Source organism: Bombus affinis, chromosome 9, assembly GCF_024516045.1.
Source record: "Bombus affinis isolate iyBomAffi1 chromosome 9, iyBomAffi1.2, whole genome shotgun sequence".
In the NCBI taxonomy this organism is placed as follows: domain Eukaryota; kingdom Metazoa; phylum Arthropoda; class Insecta; order Hymenoptera; family Apidae; genus Bombus; species Bombus affinis.
Window position 1 is genome coordinate 10,349,288 of NC_066352.1, and position 19,236 is coordinate 10,368,523.

Sequence of the window (19,236 nt, forward strand, 5' to 3'; positions counted from 1 at the left end):
ATTGCACTATGGAATCGATATACGCTGCAACATCTCATGCGTATCCAAAGCTAAACGAAGCTCTGAAAGTTATTGCAACGAGTACGCCAGCGCTTTATTATAAGCAGACTATATCTACTTACGCGTTCTCTGTATCTTTGTAATTACCTGTTCATTATTTGTTCATACACCTTGATACAAATATTTTTCTCGTCAAACTCTTAAAATTTTCAGCAGTATGCAATATCACGGTATAGGACAAATAACAGTAACCTTTCATCTTTTTAGAAGCTAGGTCAGCAGAAATCGTATTCGAAGAACAATTTAAGTTTGTCTAAGAAACAGTTTAAGATTCCGCAAAGAAACAAAGACAAACGAGAAAAACAGGAAGACGCGTCGTGAAGATATTATAACACGTTGGATCCATGACACAAGGTTAGACGGATGGACTTTAACATCTAACCGTTTGAATGCCAACTGGAACAGTTATGCACGAAGATAATCGATCATCTCGTCTGCACCACAACAAACGACAGCGGGAGAGCCGATGTCGCGAAAAGCGGCCAACGTCGAGGGCGCGAACCGGTTGGTTGACCGTTTATAGATTATCGATTCGGCCAGGGTGACGAACAAAAGCCACTTGCCGATGAATGGCTGAAACTTTGCCCGTTAAAATGCTTATTCGCGGTGCCCATCGTGGCAAGGCGCGGACCACGGATAATACGTACCCGAGACGAACGATAAGATCCAATTTCCAACAAGCTGTGAATGCTCAATTAAGATTCCTCAGCGGTTGATCCAAGGGGAATGTCGTAAACGGTGGCGATCGTCGAAGGGATTTAGCTACTTGAAACGCTGAACACTTTATTCGAAGCTTTTGCTTAGCTTTCGATTGCGTTTCATTTCTACTACAATTTTCGATGAAACATTTATGTAGCGAATTATTAAGCTTGGTTTTCAAAGTTTTAAACTTGGAACTTATTTAAGAAAAGATTCTTCCATCAGAATCCATGCATAGCTGGTTTCCCAGTTATATATAAACTCCCTATCGACCTAGTGAACTATAGGGTACCTTTTCGCTTTTTTCGTCTTCCGGGAGTTTACATTAGCGCGTTATTGCGCGGATATCGCGTAAGGTAGAGTGCCGCTAGATCACAGGAACGAACGAACAAATGATTCTGTCGGTACGACAAGCTACGGTTGTGCAGCTCGTTGAAAATCGAGGTAACGAGTCGCATACACCGGTCTTTCTCTCTCCCTCCATTCGTCTCCGTACATGCTCTATTCCCCTGCTTCCATTCCGACCTCGTTTCTTGCTGCAACGTTGGCTGCTGTAACGCTTTTGGCTTAGTCGTCGGCCGGAAATGTGCAGACCAGTTCGACCCATCTAAGTATTGCACCGTTGCGCTATTAGAGGCTAGTCCGTATTGGAAGCATTCTGCGCCGCGAGACACGGGAAACTGGGCCATTGTGTACATACAATAATTGTACGTACGTTCTGTTCCTGAGCGATAATTTTTTCCCTTTTTCTTACGAGACTTCTTTTGAAAAGTGTTCGCAGCGCTGGATGCAACTCTTAATTGGAAAGTTTCTGCGGAATTGGTATCAATAACGGTTTTCCTCGAAGCTATGAAAAATACGACAGCATATAGATTGGCTGGTAATAATAAAGAAAAAAAAAACAAGAGATAAAGTATCGAGGAAATGTCCAAATGATTGTAGGATCAATGGTAATTTTTGGATGCAACCCGCAGGTTGTAATTTACCGCGGCAACCAACCTGCTGGGAGCAAGGCGCGTCAGCGCAACAGCGAAATTGGTTGAAGTTGAATCTTAATTACTTTGCAACTAAATCGTTTTCCGGGCTGAAAACATGCTCGCAACAATCGGACAGATTTTCGACCGTTGTCTCTACCTCTGTGGCTCGAAATTCCTTCGTTACCATGAAACTACTGTAATTTATTCTTTGAAAATATAATATTATCGTTAAAGCGATCGATCGATTTCCTATATTAATATCCATTTGAGTTTCCAAGATAATTCGAAGAAAGGCGGTATACCGAGCAGAAGGTGGTGGACAGAGAAGAATAGAAGAAACAGAGTGATATAGGAAAGCGGAGTATTATACGCAATAAAGGGGAAACAAGAGAGCAACGTCAGACACACTTAACGTCGGAACTTTTTGCCAACGGCAGAGCCCATCCTTCTCCTTACTGGCACAGAGACGAGAAGAATGAAAGGGCAAGAAGGGACAGCGATAAATCCACAAGCGGGGTTTAAAACGTTCGCGGGACGCCTGTAAAACAGACACTGTGGCCCCACAGCGAAACGAAGCTGGACCGGGTAAGAATTATTTCTGCCTCTTGGTTAAATTATTCCATACATCCTTCATCTTCCAAATGGAAACGAGAACCTCCGCAAAACGAATTTTTTACTTTTATTTCCACCAACAAGAGAAAAAATAGCAAGAAATACAACGCTTTATTTCATCGAATTTATATCATTTTCACGAAGAATTAAAGAAATTATCATTCGTATCGATTTACATATTTGGTGGTTCTCGCCATGCTTTCGAGGTAGACAACCAAGCGAATCATATTGGTAGTCTAGTATAATTCGCATGGAACGGGCGCATAATTGAAAGAATAAAGAGCGTTGTTGGAGTTAACGGATATCAATGGTGGAAATGGCCTGGAGCGAGCGCACGTCCGCGTAACGTCCAACGATCCTTTATGCACGCCAGAATTATCCGGCGGGCTTGATTGAAAAATCAGCGCCGCGAGTCGCTTTTGCGCGAATAATTTCGCATTTGCTCACGCACTAGCTTGGCTCTTGTCCCTGCGGAGGGCCCTCGAGTACAGCGTTAATTCGCGGAACAATGACCACGTACCGCAAACAAAACAGCTGCCCGCTAATGTATCACGCTCGATTCGCGATGCCGGTACTTTGTAATTCCTGCGTTTGTTTTTCTCTGAACTCCACCCTGAATAGAGGATTCGATTTACGGCAAATTAACGGCTGTTCATTGTGCGTGGGGTCGCGCGTGCTATCCATAGAGATATGTTGTAGAAATTTATTCAATTCCGCAAGCCCGCCGAATAATTGTTATTTCGATAAAGCGAGATTCCAAAGGAAAAAACAGCGCCGGTGGTTAAAGTAGGATTTGTACCGTTATGGAAGGGAGTTTATGGGCCGCGCTGCCCTTTGGAAATTGTGCGATGCTCGATTTCGGAGCTCGAATTTTGATTTTGGGAGGGGGGTGAACTAACAAAGAACGCTACAGGGTGCGATTACTTGCAGAGTTTTCGAACAACTTTCGCAACCTACTGTGAATTTTTGAAATAAATGTAAAATAATATATGAGACTAATTGACTACAATGAAAGAGAATAATTGATTGAGTGTAACAGATGGATATGATATTAACAAATGTGTGAAGTAAAAGCTTCTTCGGGAATTAGAGTACTGAATAATGGAACAGCGATGTAATGGGGTTGGAAAAATTTTGTTTTTCGGAAGTTTAATTAGTTCAGATGATCGATAGCTTGGTTTTAATACTCAATTCGAATATGAATTTCCTTTCGATTGCACAAAGATTTTGCTCGCGGCTAGGTCACGAGAAAAAAAAGCGATTATTTAAATCGATGTTGCTCGATGGCTAAGACAGCGGCAGCAACAACAAAGACAAGCCTTCGGATCTGCCTGAGGCGTCGCGAAAGTGGAAGCTCAGACTCTCTAATCGCCTTTCAAAGTACAGAGATGAAATCTCGATCGATGGATTAAGTGGAATCGACGCCTCAGGCGTTCAGCGGCAAAGAAAAATCGGGAAAGAAGAGGAAGCATTTTTTAACGTGAATGAAATGCGAAATACTCGACGAATTATATTCCCTATTGTCATTCACGAGGCAGTGGCTTCTATTCAGAATAAAAATTCCCCCGATATGAAACCTGACTGTACTTGGCACACTTAGCGAATCGTATTTTCGAAAACATCTTGCGACGAAAGCCTGCAGAATATCGAATGGCTCTTTTTCCTCGAGTTTCAAGCGATGTAGGTTTCATTTTAAACTTTTCCCAAGTTTAAGGACCTTGTTGAAACATTGAAAAGATATCTTGTAACTTTTGATTACTTGTACGCGTAACGATCTTTACGCCGACGAGAAATAATCTTTTGTGATTGAATAATAAAAGCAGAGTGAAAAATAGCCAAAGGCAAATGGCTAGGTAAACCAAAAACAATTGAAAATGAGATGGCGTCACCATGGGCTAGTTACGAAAGCCCCGCCAGCTACTTAACGTTACAGCTACTCTCAGCTTAGCGTTACGCTGCAAGCAAAATAGCTTTTTGCCAAGTTTCCTTACGAGACTCATAGTGGCGTGGTTGGGATACGTCCAGCTTGCTACGATCATCGCTGCGCGCTTCGTTGAACATTAAACACACGATGCAATCCTGTGGAGTTCCTTCGGCAATTTGGGTTAAATAATGTAACAAAATTGGTAAACTTGATTACTGAGCTCGGCACGTAGATGGGTCCTTGATGTTATGTTAATAAATAACGACGCAATGAGAAATAGAAAGAAAAACTGTTGCAAAGGGACATGGTTAGTTTCTTTTATCTCTTAGTACTTCTTTTATCTATATAGCGATAAAAACAAAGAAAGAAATTGGAAAAAGAATCTCGCAATTTCTTTTCTATTTCACGATTGCCCCCGAGAGGAAAACCTCTGCAATTTCCTCGGTCAAATCGAAAATTCGATGAACAATTTCCACAAGACTTTTTTATTGTTCTTTGACCGAATATCAGTGAAGCGTAACAAAGAGAAATCATCTTCCGGTGGACTTTCAGTTAGCAATTAAGAGAAATTACAAGCTGATAAACGGGGTAAGTGGTAATAAAGTAGTTTTCCCAAGAATTCCGCATCCCGGGACGGTGGTCACGTCCCTTCGGTGAGTCAGTGGGTAAAGGACGAGTCCGAATGCGGTGTAACGGGTTACACTAGTCCCGAGAGATCGGGCATTAAGTAGCTACGGCTAGCAGGCGAACGAACTACGGCCTTGTCACCTTGTTTCCCCATCTCCCAACGGGCCCATGCAAGATTAATCGGTGGTCGTTTAAGCTAATTCGTGGCTGACTAGCCGGCAGTTTTTTTTGCTTATTTCAACTTGCCTTGGATCACACCTAACGGAATTTAGAATTTATCGCTAACAGCGACATTTACCGGCAAATTATGTAATCTGAAGAAAAATAGGCATTTCAGTTGCAAGAATCGTAATGAAATTTCGCGTGAGTTCGATTCGAGAATAGAGTGAATCACGCCGATCACAGGAAGTATCGATCTTCACCGAGCGTCCTTCTAAGGCGACGAACAGTGGTGTAGTAATAAGAGACGATAATAGTCATTGTTATTTCATTAGAGGAGAGAGTAACGAGTACGGCAGGCGGATTTTATTGTCTTCCTTTTAAGCCACGGCACGTTTTACGAGATTAACGAGAAAGAGCATCGTCGCCGGCAGTAACCGAGCTATTGTTGAATCACGCCGCAGCCCTTACAGCTTAGAGCATCGCTATGCCCTCACGCGTACCGCCAATTATTGCGTCGTTAAACCCTTTGTTAACGATTCGAACCTCTCTTGTCCTTCGATCGTTTGTTCCATCGGAATTTTGTGCAGTTTTCGATCCATTATTATACAATTAGTGACGCAAAATCATTCTGGATTTTGAGGTAATCTTAACAGTAATGTAGAATTTAAATCGCTTGCAATTTATTCACTTCCGTAAAATAGCGTAGCGAGTTGTGACGGCCACGATGGACAATGTCAAAGCCAATGCGTATTGCGGTAAAAAATTAAGATGACTATCGGTCTCTGCTCACGTTCGGGATATTGATTAAATATCGTAGAAAGATTCTCAAATCTTGAACATCAGAAAATATAAAATATTTCCACACGATTGTACGTTATTTACGACCCACTCCGAACGAGGGACAATCCTGGTATCGTTCGTAATGTTTCGTTCACGCAACGAGTACTCTACAGCCACAAGACTCGTAAAACCGACGAACGTGCTTGAGTAGAAAGCGCGACGCGGTCGGGAAACGCGTTAATCGCAACAGTCGAGATCAAGACTTTCCCGGAGGAAACGTTTCGGTGCGCGATTTAACGCCGCCGCAATTATTTTCGTCGTGGTCGCGGTAAGCCTGCGTATAAACCAACAGCTGCGGCGTTCGCTGGGGATCAAGGCCGAAACCGAGGGGAAAACTGGATAGAAAACGGCGAGAATGGACAAAGACAGGAACGGGAAGCGGCCGAGGCGGCGGAAAGAGAAAGAAGGCCCGTGCAAAGAATTCCTTCTCGACCTTTTTTCACAGCGTCCACCATTTCCGGCTTGTCCCGCGGCGATTTCATTCGACCATTCGCCGGTCCACCTGGCCCGCTGGAAAGTCTTTTTTAATGACTGTTCCCGGCTCGAGAGAACTCCTAAGACTCGATGCGAGTAGGAACCATTACGGTCAGGAATATAATCTTCTTTTTTTCCTGCAAATTTTCTCCGTTCGCGCGCTACGCTACCCTGGTCGACGCCTTATGCCCTCCTTCTTCCCTTTCCACGCGACCTAGCCGTAATTCAAAAAGTTTGGTCGGATTAAAAATGTGACCAAACTCGAGCGGCACTCCAGGTCTTTGTCTCTTCCTTCCCCAGTGCTTTTCATACAGAGTGACACAAAAGTAATGCAACCTTAAGTTTCAAAGATAAAAAGAGAAAGTATAATGTAAAGAACGGTAGAAAAATTCTGTGGAGCGCAGTGTTCCTTTAACGCTTGAAATAAACTATGTCGCGGGTCAAACATTTTATTACTCTTGGCTGAAAAAACAAGTGATAGAAACAAGTTTGACTAGAGAAACGCGCGCGTCAACGATTCACCAGAATCCAACTTTCCAGTGGGATAAGAATTCCTTTTCGGGTACGCATAACTGGCTGAGAAAGGAAGAAAACGGCCGGAATGACGTAATAAATCGTCGAGTGGTTGCTCTGAAGAAGAGCTCCTAGTAAGGAGATTGCGCGCCCGAGGCGTGCAGATATCGCGATGAGCTTCGTGTAATCATAAAACTCGTCGAAGGCGACGCGCGCGCTGTTACGTGCTGCGATACGTTGTAAAGGACGCTTCGTTAACGAAGAACGACGAAAAGATTAAAGTCAACGAAGGAAAATGATACACGCTTTGAAAAAGCAAATTAGCTTAATGTGTATATCATAATGTGTTGAAGTAATCACTTCAATAAAAACTCGACACCTTTCCTTTTGTATATCCGTGACCTGGATACCGCTGTTACGAAGAGAATAGAATTTAGTGAAAAGAATCCAAAATAAGGAGAGGTCTATATTATCGTGACCTTGAATATAATTTTTGTTTTAGGTTACAAGGTCTAGAAACAAAAGAGCTATAAGTAGATTTCTATTGCTGTTTCTTGTAGCCATCAGCTAGAGCTACATACCAAGATTAACTTTTTGGTAATGTCCTTTGCTATGAATATATGAACGTGTTCCCTATCATTCTTCCTATTGTATTGTAACACTGAAAGAGTGAGGATCTGGATCAGCATACAGTACACCTGTACTTGTACTTATTTCAATATATTTTTCTATTGCAAATACATCCACTCGTTCCTCTATCAGTCAACCACAACATAATGCAATAACAGAGGGTCGTTCTATATCGTGGTTATATTTTTTAAACTTTTTCTTTCTCAAATTTATATAATTTGAGATATTTAGAAAGCAATTATTCGAAGATTTCTATTTCGATAACGGAACGACTCGTGACGATGTATCGCGTCTCTTACACGCAAACAATAACCATTCATCGACTGTTGCGACCGTTATAAAATCAATAAGCTGGCATCGTTGGTCGCGTGTTTAGCCTTTATCCTATTTAAAAATGTTGTTACATGTGACAGCTCGACGAAGCCTGAACTTTCAAGGCTATTATACGATCGGTTATATTATAACAGATACGGAAAGCTTGACATTTAAGTTCTTCAACTTGAATAATTGCTGTGGCTCGTCGAATCAATTATGTTGTTCAAGAATATATTTATCTATTGTTACGTGTGGAAAATCACGAATAGATATTTTGTTCCTCTCTCGAAGAAGCACCAAAACTTCGCAAGCTGGATTAGTGGCGGTTAAGTCGCGGAAATTAACTGCTATTAGTAACGGAGGACGGGAAACTGAACGATTCCGCAAGAACTTTAGAATGTATAGTTCTTGGGCCAAGAATGCCAGCCAGCTATAAATTTCGATCTGATATTAATTCTCAGGATGGAGACTTTTGGAACGTCGTTTATTTGAGGAAACCTCTATGTAGAATATAGTAAATGTGGTTGAAGAAAGCAAACAGAAATGGTGGTGACACATATAGTTGAACAGATAACACATTTCATTCTCTTCCTTACAAGAATTACGAACAAAGAGAAAGAAAAGTGGCTCAAGTAAAAATGTTGATCGAACACTCGTACCAATTTTAGCTACGCAGCAAACGCATAGAAATACGTGATTCGCTCTCAAATCATCGATAAATCAGTTTTCGAGTGGAGTAACGTGAGCAATCCTTGCGTCAACCCGTTAATCTTTCGGTAGTGATAAATCATCGTGCACCTCCACGCTGCTTACGATCAATTTCTGGCGACGCTCAAGTTGCGCTTATTATTTTCCAGTTAGCTCGTGTAACGTGCCCCAGAAACGACAACAACTTCTTCGTCATGATCAAGCCGCCACTTTCACGTAAGCCGGTCCTTCTGCAATATCAGACTCTTGTAGGTCGCGTAATCCCTTTAGTATGCGCACCGTTTCATGTTGTCGACGCGATAAGTATACTCTCGTAGTTTGGCTCTTTTAATACGTGTATACACGTTTCATTTATCGCGAAAAAGTTTTCCAAGGTATATTAATATCACTGATTTATTATAGTAACCCAGAAAGTATAAAAACGAAAGAAAAGGTAACCTGTTAATTAAATCCGTAAAATTTTGCCGAGGATTCGCAAGTTCAGCAAGACCAATACCTCGTAAAACACGATTCTCTCTGAAATACATAAAAAATGTAGAACGCGAGAGGGAAGGCTAATCGAGCTTAATAGTTCGTGCCACGAAACCGTATATTCTTTAGAAAGATAAGTTCAGAGGTTTGACGTGTAAGCTGACTTCTAAAGCACTTTGGTGGTGGAAAGACAACAACGTCGACATCTCGGAATACCTTAATCTGTCGATAATTCCGTGTCAAACCGAATATCGCTAGCTAAAGAAGTTTGTCTAGCAGCGACACGTCCACTCTTTTCTCTCGCGGATTTACGAGGTTGAAACCTTCGGGCGCATTATTCCTCGGGTTTTTTGCGTTGATTGTGATTAATGGTCGATCGAATTCTTTTGGAAAGAGAATGCTTCTCGTCTGCATCTTATACATATAATCAGATTATTTCTGCACCTTAATAAATTATAATAGAAAAAGCACTCTGGAAACTATCGATTTTCGGTTTTGCGTCACACACCCTTTAAACAATTTCCTTAAATAAACGAATCGTGAGCATTTGAAAAGTAGGCTAGCTGTTCCTGCCATTTGCCGGTTCGCGCAGTTAGGTGTTCGACCAATTTAAATATTTATCTGTCCGATACTCTTTTCACGCTTTCAGCTACGACCGGTTCTCCTAGTGAAATCCATTACAGACTATTCACCTCCAATTCTGCAGCTGACAGCTCCATCAAGCCTCGTTGGATGATTGGCCCATGGAGAGTCTTGCTCGGTAAGAGAAGCATCTCGACTGGAATTCACACGATTTACAATGCCTTTCAATTATTCCTTAGATTCACATGTCTGTAACTCTATAATTGACATTTTCTTGTATACTTCGTTGTTTCTAAAAAATCATTTATTGTACCGACATAATGTCTTTTCTTATCCATCATGTTTTTCACCATAGTTTTGTATTCTCATAGCTCGGCTTAACGAAATATATTCCTAAATCACGATGCCAGTAATACAAGAAATCAAGGCGAGAGTTTATCGCGAAACGTCACCGGTTAATATCATAATGGGTGGTCGAGGAATTAGGCAACGTACCTAGGAAGACTCTCGGCTGCAGACGATAATAACTTCCTGAATTTTCCGCCCATTGTCGGGAAATGTTGCAACTTGTTCGATAACTATTCCGGCTTTTGCAGTAAACGCGACCCAACCTCTTTAACAGCGTCTCTTGCAATCTCAAGTTTCGTTACATAATATAAACGAGAACTGCTTTTGATATCAGAACGAGAAATTACAAATAAACAATTCTATCACCGGACGTTTTAATTCTTTCTTTTGATAATTGGCAAAATTATTGACGGTATAATAGGATATATTGATCGCCAGGATTGGAGGATTAAATAAAGGATGATGCTTCCAAGGAACGTATAAACGGGAATCTTTCGCTATTTCACGTTCAGGTGAGATATAACGCTGACAAGAAACGAAATGTGGCTGGAGGGCGAAACGTTCGCTGCATTGGCATCCATAAATCATCATGCTGGCATGTTTAATGCATGTTTTTCAATTGTTTCAGAGGTCACGTATTCGCGCGGCTATTCCTTCGACGCGATCGATTTACGGTTGCCACTGTATTGTTCGAATTGCGGACATCGTTATCGGGTTTGATGCTTTTCCTGTATCCTTTTGATCTGCGTACGAGGAAGCACGTGAGCTTCCAAAAAATGCTGCACAGGTCGAATGAAATTTATGATACTGCGATGAACGGTGAATGTTCTCCAGTATTTCATAATCTAGAAGACTGGTCATCGATCATCCATCAAGAGTTCTCTTGTGTTTGTCATTTGAAACCGAGTTAAAAGCGTTTGATATTGATGATTAAAATGCGAAAATAAATGTTAATCTCACGTTAGGATATGCTAACATAAGAAAAGTTTATCTTCTACATTTTCCTACTATTTTTCTTTCGTATTTGTACTCGACAGGGGAAATATGAGAAATTATTCCGCGAATATAACGAAACTTTAGGACGTTTCATATTTTGCAAGTGAAGTTTTCTCCGCGTACCATGCACATTCGTTAACTGTGTCTGACCAGCATCGATCCAATTCTATTTACAGCGCTCGGCATTTTAATATTGTATCGCTTCGTCGCATTAATCTCTGTTTTATTTATTTAGACGTTATCGAGCAAGTTTTGTAAGATAAATTCATTCATGATGAAAATACTCATAAGTCATCCTGATCTTTTTAAAACGTTAGCCTCAACTTATACAATATTTCTCCCTTTCAATCGTAGTAACGTACAAACTTCAACTGAAATATTAATTTTTATTGCCGAAATTCCGGCACCCTGATAAGAAGCACTACGGTTGGTTGCTTTCTTTAAATTTTCCAGCCACATCGGCGAAAACAGGAGACAAAAATTCTGCGGAGTTTACCCTCGGCAAATCTATTATCCGGATGATCCGATATATAGCGACGCGCAACAGGATTCCCGCCTAGCCCCAACACTTTGCCCAGCAACGTCAAAAGGAGCAACGTTATTCCTTTGGAACGAGTTCCCCCCCGTCGAAATTGAAAAGTCCTACCACAGCTTCGACTCGCGGAGGCACATGTTTTCTTTGCCTCTCTTGCTTCGATGTTATTCCCTGAATTCCATCCGATCGTGATCCCTAAAATACCGTTACGTTTCCTCTCTATTTCTGACCGCGAGACGAACACCGGAAACATGCTATCACATCTTCAGGATGAACAAGAAGAAAAGGATATGACAGATAATATTTTCACAAAGCTTTTTAGTCGTAAAACAGATGCCATAAATCGTTCCATTGGCTACCATAAATACCACAATATACTACATACGGCATATCAAAATATATAGAAAGACAAGCTTCGCGCTTACAATTCCTGAGGAATCAAAGAGTAAGACCTCAATTACTGCTTTTTGGATAATGCAGTTTACGTTGAAATTACATTCTAGGAATATTTTTTCATAAAGGCAACCACGCGCTCCCTAGATCCTAACCTTACCAGCCTGCCAAGCATTTACGCGATGCAGGCTGAAGTGGACCTATTTTTCTTAGGTCAGCACAACGCGTGGCGTGCAACCGGCGTGTAACGTGCCAAAAAATGCAAAGCTCAACGATGCTACGCGGTTAGAGCGCAAAGTGGTAAGACGTCGTCTGCCTCTGTTAGTGTCGTTTCTCTCTTTGTCCCTCTAATTTCCTACACTGGCAGATAAATGAAGGCTGAATTAGTGCTCTGCTAAATAGTAGCGTTGGTTCGTGTACCTTCAAAAGCCGCACGCGTACAAGAGTTAGCGCTTTAATTAAATTTCATAATTAGTTGTGGCGTGTAAGACCGTTTACGAGGTTGACCACGCCTTCATCTTTACACTTATCAGCCGTCATGCACCTCGATGATTGCATTTATAAAATCCGCGTACCGACCAATTTTATCATTCGATTACCGAGACTCGCAGTTCTTTCTAACCAAAGGATATCGTATGAATTATGATCGACCAGTCTACTTGACGATGCCAAAAATTATATATATATATATACTCAATTACACAGTATTCAATTAAATCTTTCTTACTAACTTAAAGAATCTTTTCTATATTTAAATTCCAATACACCGAAGTATTCTGTATTTCGAAGAATTTATACAATTCTTTACATGACCAAAGAATCGATTGAACAGCCGTAGAATCCTTAGCAAGAATCGAGCAATCGTTTCCCGGGCGAGCGTCAAAAGGAAACGCGAAACGTTACTGTGAATTAGCATAACAAGATTCTACGGTGTACGTAATGCGGCAACGCCACGGACTTGCCACAGATTTGCATGGTCCATTTAAATACAATTTCTCTTCCTCGATCAAGAAATTACGTGAATACGCGAGCGCAACCTTCCCCTTTGGATGTGTTGCGCGCCGCAACGTCGAGGCGGATTAAAGGGGCTTGCATTAAAGCCGCCTTCCAAAGAAAAACTCGACGATTCTCCATCGTTCCCTCGGCTTTACGTGCCCTCTCTCTTTCACCCTTGTCTCGTATATCGCGTGCCATGCTAATTAATTCTGCTTGTATATTAATCGTACTATCTGGACTATCGCGCAACATCCTGTTGCCTTTCCCCTCCCTCTGCCGCGAACATGACGGACATTAGGTTAGTCAATATCCCTTTCTGTTTTCATAACAGAACCAATTTACATAAGATTAAAAATTGATCGAGCAGCCTTTCGTCACAAGAAGAGATTTTAATTAACAACGGAATTAACCTTGTCGCGATTATCTGTTGTCGCAAGGTTGGTGTCATACCGACGGAAAACTTTAAGTGTTTCGATTGAATAATACTTAGAAATTGCATTAAATTTTATAAAACACCTTATAAGAGATAACGAAGCGTAGTACACAAACTCTGAGCTAGTGAACGAAATTATACAAATAAAAATTATAGCTCTGATAACGTACAAATGTGGCCGTACATTTTTAAGTAGTATAGGACCGTGTATATTCAGACGTCCTAGTTAAAAGCTCTTCCGACAATTTCACACGCAATTACGTATCTCTCGTTGGAAAATTGCATTCTGCCTCGCCGACTATATCGATTACCGAATCTCTGAGGCTTCTCGGAATCAAAGAAAAAGAGCCAACGGATTCCTGAAATTTCCGGTGGCCAGTCTTGTTCATAGTGAAAAGTAAACGGCGCTGTTTCCCTGGTAAGGAATCCAACGTCAGGATGGCAAAGGCACTTCGCTGTGAAAGGTTCGCGTCGTTTTTCACTCCAGTAGCCGGTAAGCGATAAGCGAAGCTGGGAGAAACGCCGTGGAAGATAGAAACCGCCTGGCGAATCCAACGAAACAAATGCCCGGAACGTGTTGGCTTCCACGTGTGTATATATACATAGATACACACCGGACCAGCGCGTTTTCGGCCAGTTGAAGCGATCTGCAAACACGTATCGTACCGAGGATTACGTGTAAGTATCGTGAACGGTAAAAATAAGCGGGTAGGAGCGGAATTGAACAGAATAGTTTCGGCATGGCGCAACCTCGACGGGCCAGCGTTTGCGCATTGGCGCGCGCGCGCCCTCGTGAATCGACTAACCGGCGAGATTGTCGGTCCACCATTTCAACGGAGATGCAAATGCACTCCTACATTTGTTTTTCAACGAGTTCGGAGACGCTTAGCCAGCGATTTACAGAAGGTACCGAGGCGAAGAATAGATGGATGCTGGGAATAAAACTGACCGTACCTACTGGATTTTATAATAGTCGATCTACGTAGTTTGTTCTAGGTTTCTTTTAATTAAGAACTTCGTATGAAAGCTATGAAATAAACTGAAATTGACAGAGGACACGAGCTGTGTCGGAAATTGAAAAGAATCTTGCGTTATTGAATTTTGAAGCTATAGAAAATTGTGTTAGTTACGTATTGAGATGAAAACTGATACTGTACGCGTAATAATTCTGTAACAATTCTGTGTATCAACAATCGAGTTATTGGCGAAATACAAAAAATCAGTGGCATGAGGGTTTCGAACACGAGAAAGATAAGGGGATGAATTGCAATGATGGAGGGGGGAGGGGTAGGGTGATCAGGTGAATTCCACGGTTGCAAAACGATTTATGAGAAGCGAACACCCGGCTGTAAAATAACACTTCCCATTCAAATCGGCAAATTAATGGTCGTTTTCATGGATTCTTTGTTTGCACTGGCCGGACAATGGTTCGCTGCAGGGTTATTATTCTGAAATACTACCATTATATTCAACCGAGTTGAAGCAGAACCCCTGGAACGTACGCGGTCAGCTCTCGTTGACAACTTTTCCCCCATGAACACCACGGGAGCTGAATTAGAAACAGAAGATTTGCTCGCGGATTATTCGACTGATCCTTTTCTAATAACGTATCGTTGCGTTATTTTAATGAAATACTTTTAAATGCGAATAATCGAAAAGTTGGCACGGCATTTCAATATTCCAAAGGTTATAAATGAAGTTTCAGACATTTGATTGACGCGTAACCTGTTACTTTTACCGTTTCATTTATCGATTAACTAGTAAAAGTTCAAATTCCTAGAAGCTTAAAAAGTTTATCAGAAATGTCGGAAACTCAACTCTATTCCAGTATTAATTTATTCTTTATCTCTGTCGCTTCGAAATTTATTTCCGGTTACATTTTTCCCCGAATAAGCATCGTAGAACCAAATGAAAAAGTTAAAGGTAGCAATGACTGATCGATAGGATACTAATACATCGCAATGATATTCGTTTGCATCAAACAAACGCATATTCATTTCCTAATCGAACACTAATATCCTCGCGAAGGCAAAGAAATTTTTCCCGCTTTTCGTGTTTCTCTTTTGATCCTGTCTTGTCTTTTCTGTATCGAAATTAATCCATGTCACTCACCTAGACGCATGAAAATCCTTTGACAACGACAGGGCATCGATGAAAGGCCGTTGAAGAATCGGCGCATATTTCTGCCGTTCGAAAAGGTCCCGTCGCAGTCGTCGAGCACAAAGAGCCGTGCCGTTAGAAATGAAAACGCGAAAAATGGGAGAAAAGGGATGCGCAAATCTGAACATGCCTAGACTAGTCCCCGATTTTTCCATAATAACCATCTACAGGCACAGCCAGAATTTCAAATATTCCGAACAAAATGTTCAAAGCGAATTATTCTGGTAGTAAATTATACCGTTGGATACTCGAGCGACCGTCCAAAATCACTCGTAAAAAAGGAGCCAGAGAACTGTTCTCAAATGAATTTCTGCGGAAGGTAAATATATGAACCATACATTCATTCTATTTCCATTCATTTTATTCGGAGTTCCGTGCATGTCTCGATGAAGTAGTAAAAGCATACATCTGCGCGGCACAAAGAAATCTGTAAACCCTAACCGGAAGCGGACACGGATACTCGAAGGAAGGATACTTTGATCCATCGTAAACCAATAAAAGATGTCTCGATTAGATTGACGATAAAATCACGAAGCTACGTAGCTCTGTATAGATAGTGTCGGTGACTTATTGCAAAATCCAAAATTTTGGATAGTAAAATATCCGAAGGATGATAAACCAAGCAAAATATTTTCTTCAAAGAAATATCTTTGATACGAGCTAACTCTTTCATCGCGCTACATATTTGGCTGTGCTTAAGATATTTGTAGCGCGACGATATACCTTTAAAGTAGAGCATGCCGAGACTCAAAAGTCATATTCTCTTAGGAAAAAATTTGTTGATTGTATATACTTTATAACATACTTTATAATGAACAATTCAGAAATGGACATAACGGTAACTTCATATTATAATATTTACATAGACAGCATTTCGCACGCCCAAATTACATATTTCACGTTACTTTTATTTGAAAACAGCTAAAAGAGGGTTACGTTTTACACAACATACTAGTTTTTCAACATTGTTGTAATTTATTCTGTAATTAATCAAAAAGTCATTTTCGCGGCGGTTTACTATAGGAATTATATGTCAAATATCCCAATTTTTAAGATGAATATATCTAGGTCGATAATGATAGACTCTCTAAAAATTGAATCACATATAGATAATATACTAAATGACGTATCTTCAATATCTCAAAGAAAGCGTAAGAAAATTAATCTATGCTACAATTACTTTAACTAATATACAAGCTAAAGTATGCGTTCTTTCGTATTATACGACTCAATGTAAAATAGTACTGCGGGAAATAAATGTAATAACAAACAAATTCAATTAACTTTTCCTGAATTATAAGAAAATTATAAATATAAAGTACATGAAAGTATTAATAACAGATCTCGTACCGATATTCAAAGTGATTTGAAAGAATTGTGCATCTTACCTTGAACCGGTGCGTAAATGTTTAGATACAGGCAATCCTCGCTCTGGTTCTTTAGGTAGGGCAGCAGCCTTCTCAAGTACTCGACTCTACCTTTCGGCATTTTGTCGGTAAGCTCGGGCAGCCTTTGCGGGCAAACAGGCCCGAATTTATCGGCCACCTTAACGCCGTGCCAAAGCGCACTGCTGACAGGGGGCATAAAACGCAACGAGCCGATCGGCGGCGACGCGTACGGAACGCCACGGTACACCTCGACGCCCTCGAGGTGCCGATCGAGGGTCACGATAACGCCCGATAGTTCCCCATACTTTGTCCTGACGATCCTCGAGCTGAGCTCGGCGCTGGCGGTCGCCAGGATTAGGCCGAGCAGCGCCAGGATCGACGACGTCATCTTCGTTCGCGCCCTTGAAACCCCGTCTCCACGCCTGCTCCCTTTCGCGATCACTCAAGCTCGACCAACGATTTCATTTCCCCCTAGAACTTCTACCCGCCCCCGGAGGCTGGAACGCGCGCGATCGTGCCCACCTCGTCGCCACGAGGACCAGGTGCGCGTCCAGGATGCATCAGTAGGCGATCGGCGTCGAAACGAATTCCACAATGTTCGAAACGTACAACCCAAAGGGTTCGTTTATTCTTTACGGCGTTTAATTTCTCCTCGAAGTACATTCATCTCATTCTTAGGCTTTCAGAGATCCGTTAGATGTTATTATCGCTGAAAGATGAACGAGTTTGTCAATTCAAACCGAGTCTCTTTTCACGTTCAACGTTGTTTGTCTATCCTTCTGGGAAAACCTGCTGACGACCTTTTACGAGCAGTCAACACACGACCAAAGACATCCCCGAGTCAGCGTTATGAAAGGTAAATACGGCTAGTTCGCGCAGCACACTTTTTTTCGTCTGTTATGCCTGACACGATTTTTCGATGGTATCTCGAAAATGGTGTCCTAATTGCGTCGACACGACAACACAACTGGATTAAACTTCGAGAAGGGTAGTTCGTCGTTTCAGAGCAATGGCCCAGATCATTTTAAAAATATCATGAGAGTTACAAAAAGACGATCTCGTTCTTGATAGCATGCTTGATATGGCGGTACAAATAAAAAGCGCTCGCCCTAATGATGCCCAAGAGAAAGCCACGGCTCCGATGTTTACCGGTTCGCTTCATTCTTATGACCTAGCTCGCCAGAGCGAATAGAGGAAGCAAGGCACCGGATGCCGTCGAATTACGTCCACCGTTTTACTGCTCTTCTCTATTCCCTTTCTCTTTCCTTTCCTTTGGACGGACTGCAGCTTCTCAAATTTTCTTCTTCCGCTTTTACGCGGACATCCCCTCTCTGTTTCTCGTATATATTTGTCTTTCACGGAATTGTGCAAAAAGCATTTGGCAATAACTTGGTATAGAATAAAACGTTATTATTCTAGAAGATCACTATCTAATATGGACATTTCATAATCCGAGCAGCTTCAATGAACCATCATCCAAAGACACGAACTTCGATCGATCACTAACGGTCGACGAAAATTTCACACCGAATCACTGTCAAACGACGTGTCGTTCCATTACGTTCTAACCAACAGACTGCCTCGGTTAGACAACTTGCGTCTACGTGCACTGTTCACCCCTGCGATCACCTGGTTCACGTCTTACGCCGTACTGGACCAGTTCAGAGGCAATTCGTAAGTATTTAGTGGTAACAGATCGCGTCCTTTGTTTTTAACGAGCAACGATGGATAATGTAAATCGTACGAATGCACGCAGTCCCTTCGATTCGGTTGGAATTTGCCTCGGAATGACACACGCGACGACACTGGACCGAGAACACTCTCACGCACTTCACACTTCCTGGAGTCATGTGGTGATTCCTTCGTCACGTGGTGGCCGCGTAACGCGATCCAATCCACAGATAGATCGCGAGGATCATGCATTAGAAGGAAAAGGACGCGAGACGCGGATGCGAACCCCGCTGGACCAGAGGAGCCGATCTTTCCGTTACTTGATCCTCGGACAGACTGGCGTCAGGCGATGTTGCTCGCACGGAGCTGCGCATGCCCCGCGCATACGCTGCCCACACCGCTCGCGACATGGGCGGAAGTCCGCGGACACGTCGATATAGCAGATGACATTGATATCGACTTGAGAAATTTGGTTCGTGTCTCAATTTCGCGAGCATGAATTTTGGTACTTTCACAACAAATCGACTTAACCTATCGCGACCGTTCAAGTTATGATCAAATCGCCGTGTGTACAAAACGTGACACAATTACGATTACCCAGATGGTTTCTGTTCCAATATCGCGATGAAGTGGTTGCAGAAACGAAATAACAACACTAATGTAAGTAAGCTTATTTTTGCATTAACATCATCGAGAAAATAGTAATGGATTTGATAAAAATC

The 19,236-nt window shown here is 41.8% G+C and overlaps 1 protein-coding gene across 1 annotated transcript in view; it reads right to left on the minus strand.

Moving 5' to 3' along the window:
- LOC126920360 (neuroligin-4, X-linked-like) overlaps positions 1–18,864 on the minus strand; it is a 222,763-nt gene extending 203,899 nt beyond the window's left edge. The window contains exon 1 of the mRNA XM_050730593.1: positions 16,844–18,864. Coding sequence (XP_050586550.1) covers positions 16,844–17,231 — 388 coding nt within the window. The 5' untranslated portion in view covers positions 17,232–18,864. The remainder of the gene's footprint in view (positions 1–16,843) is intronic.
- Positions 18,865–19,236: the final 372 nt, after the last annotated feature.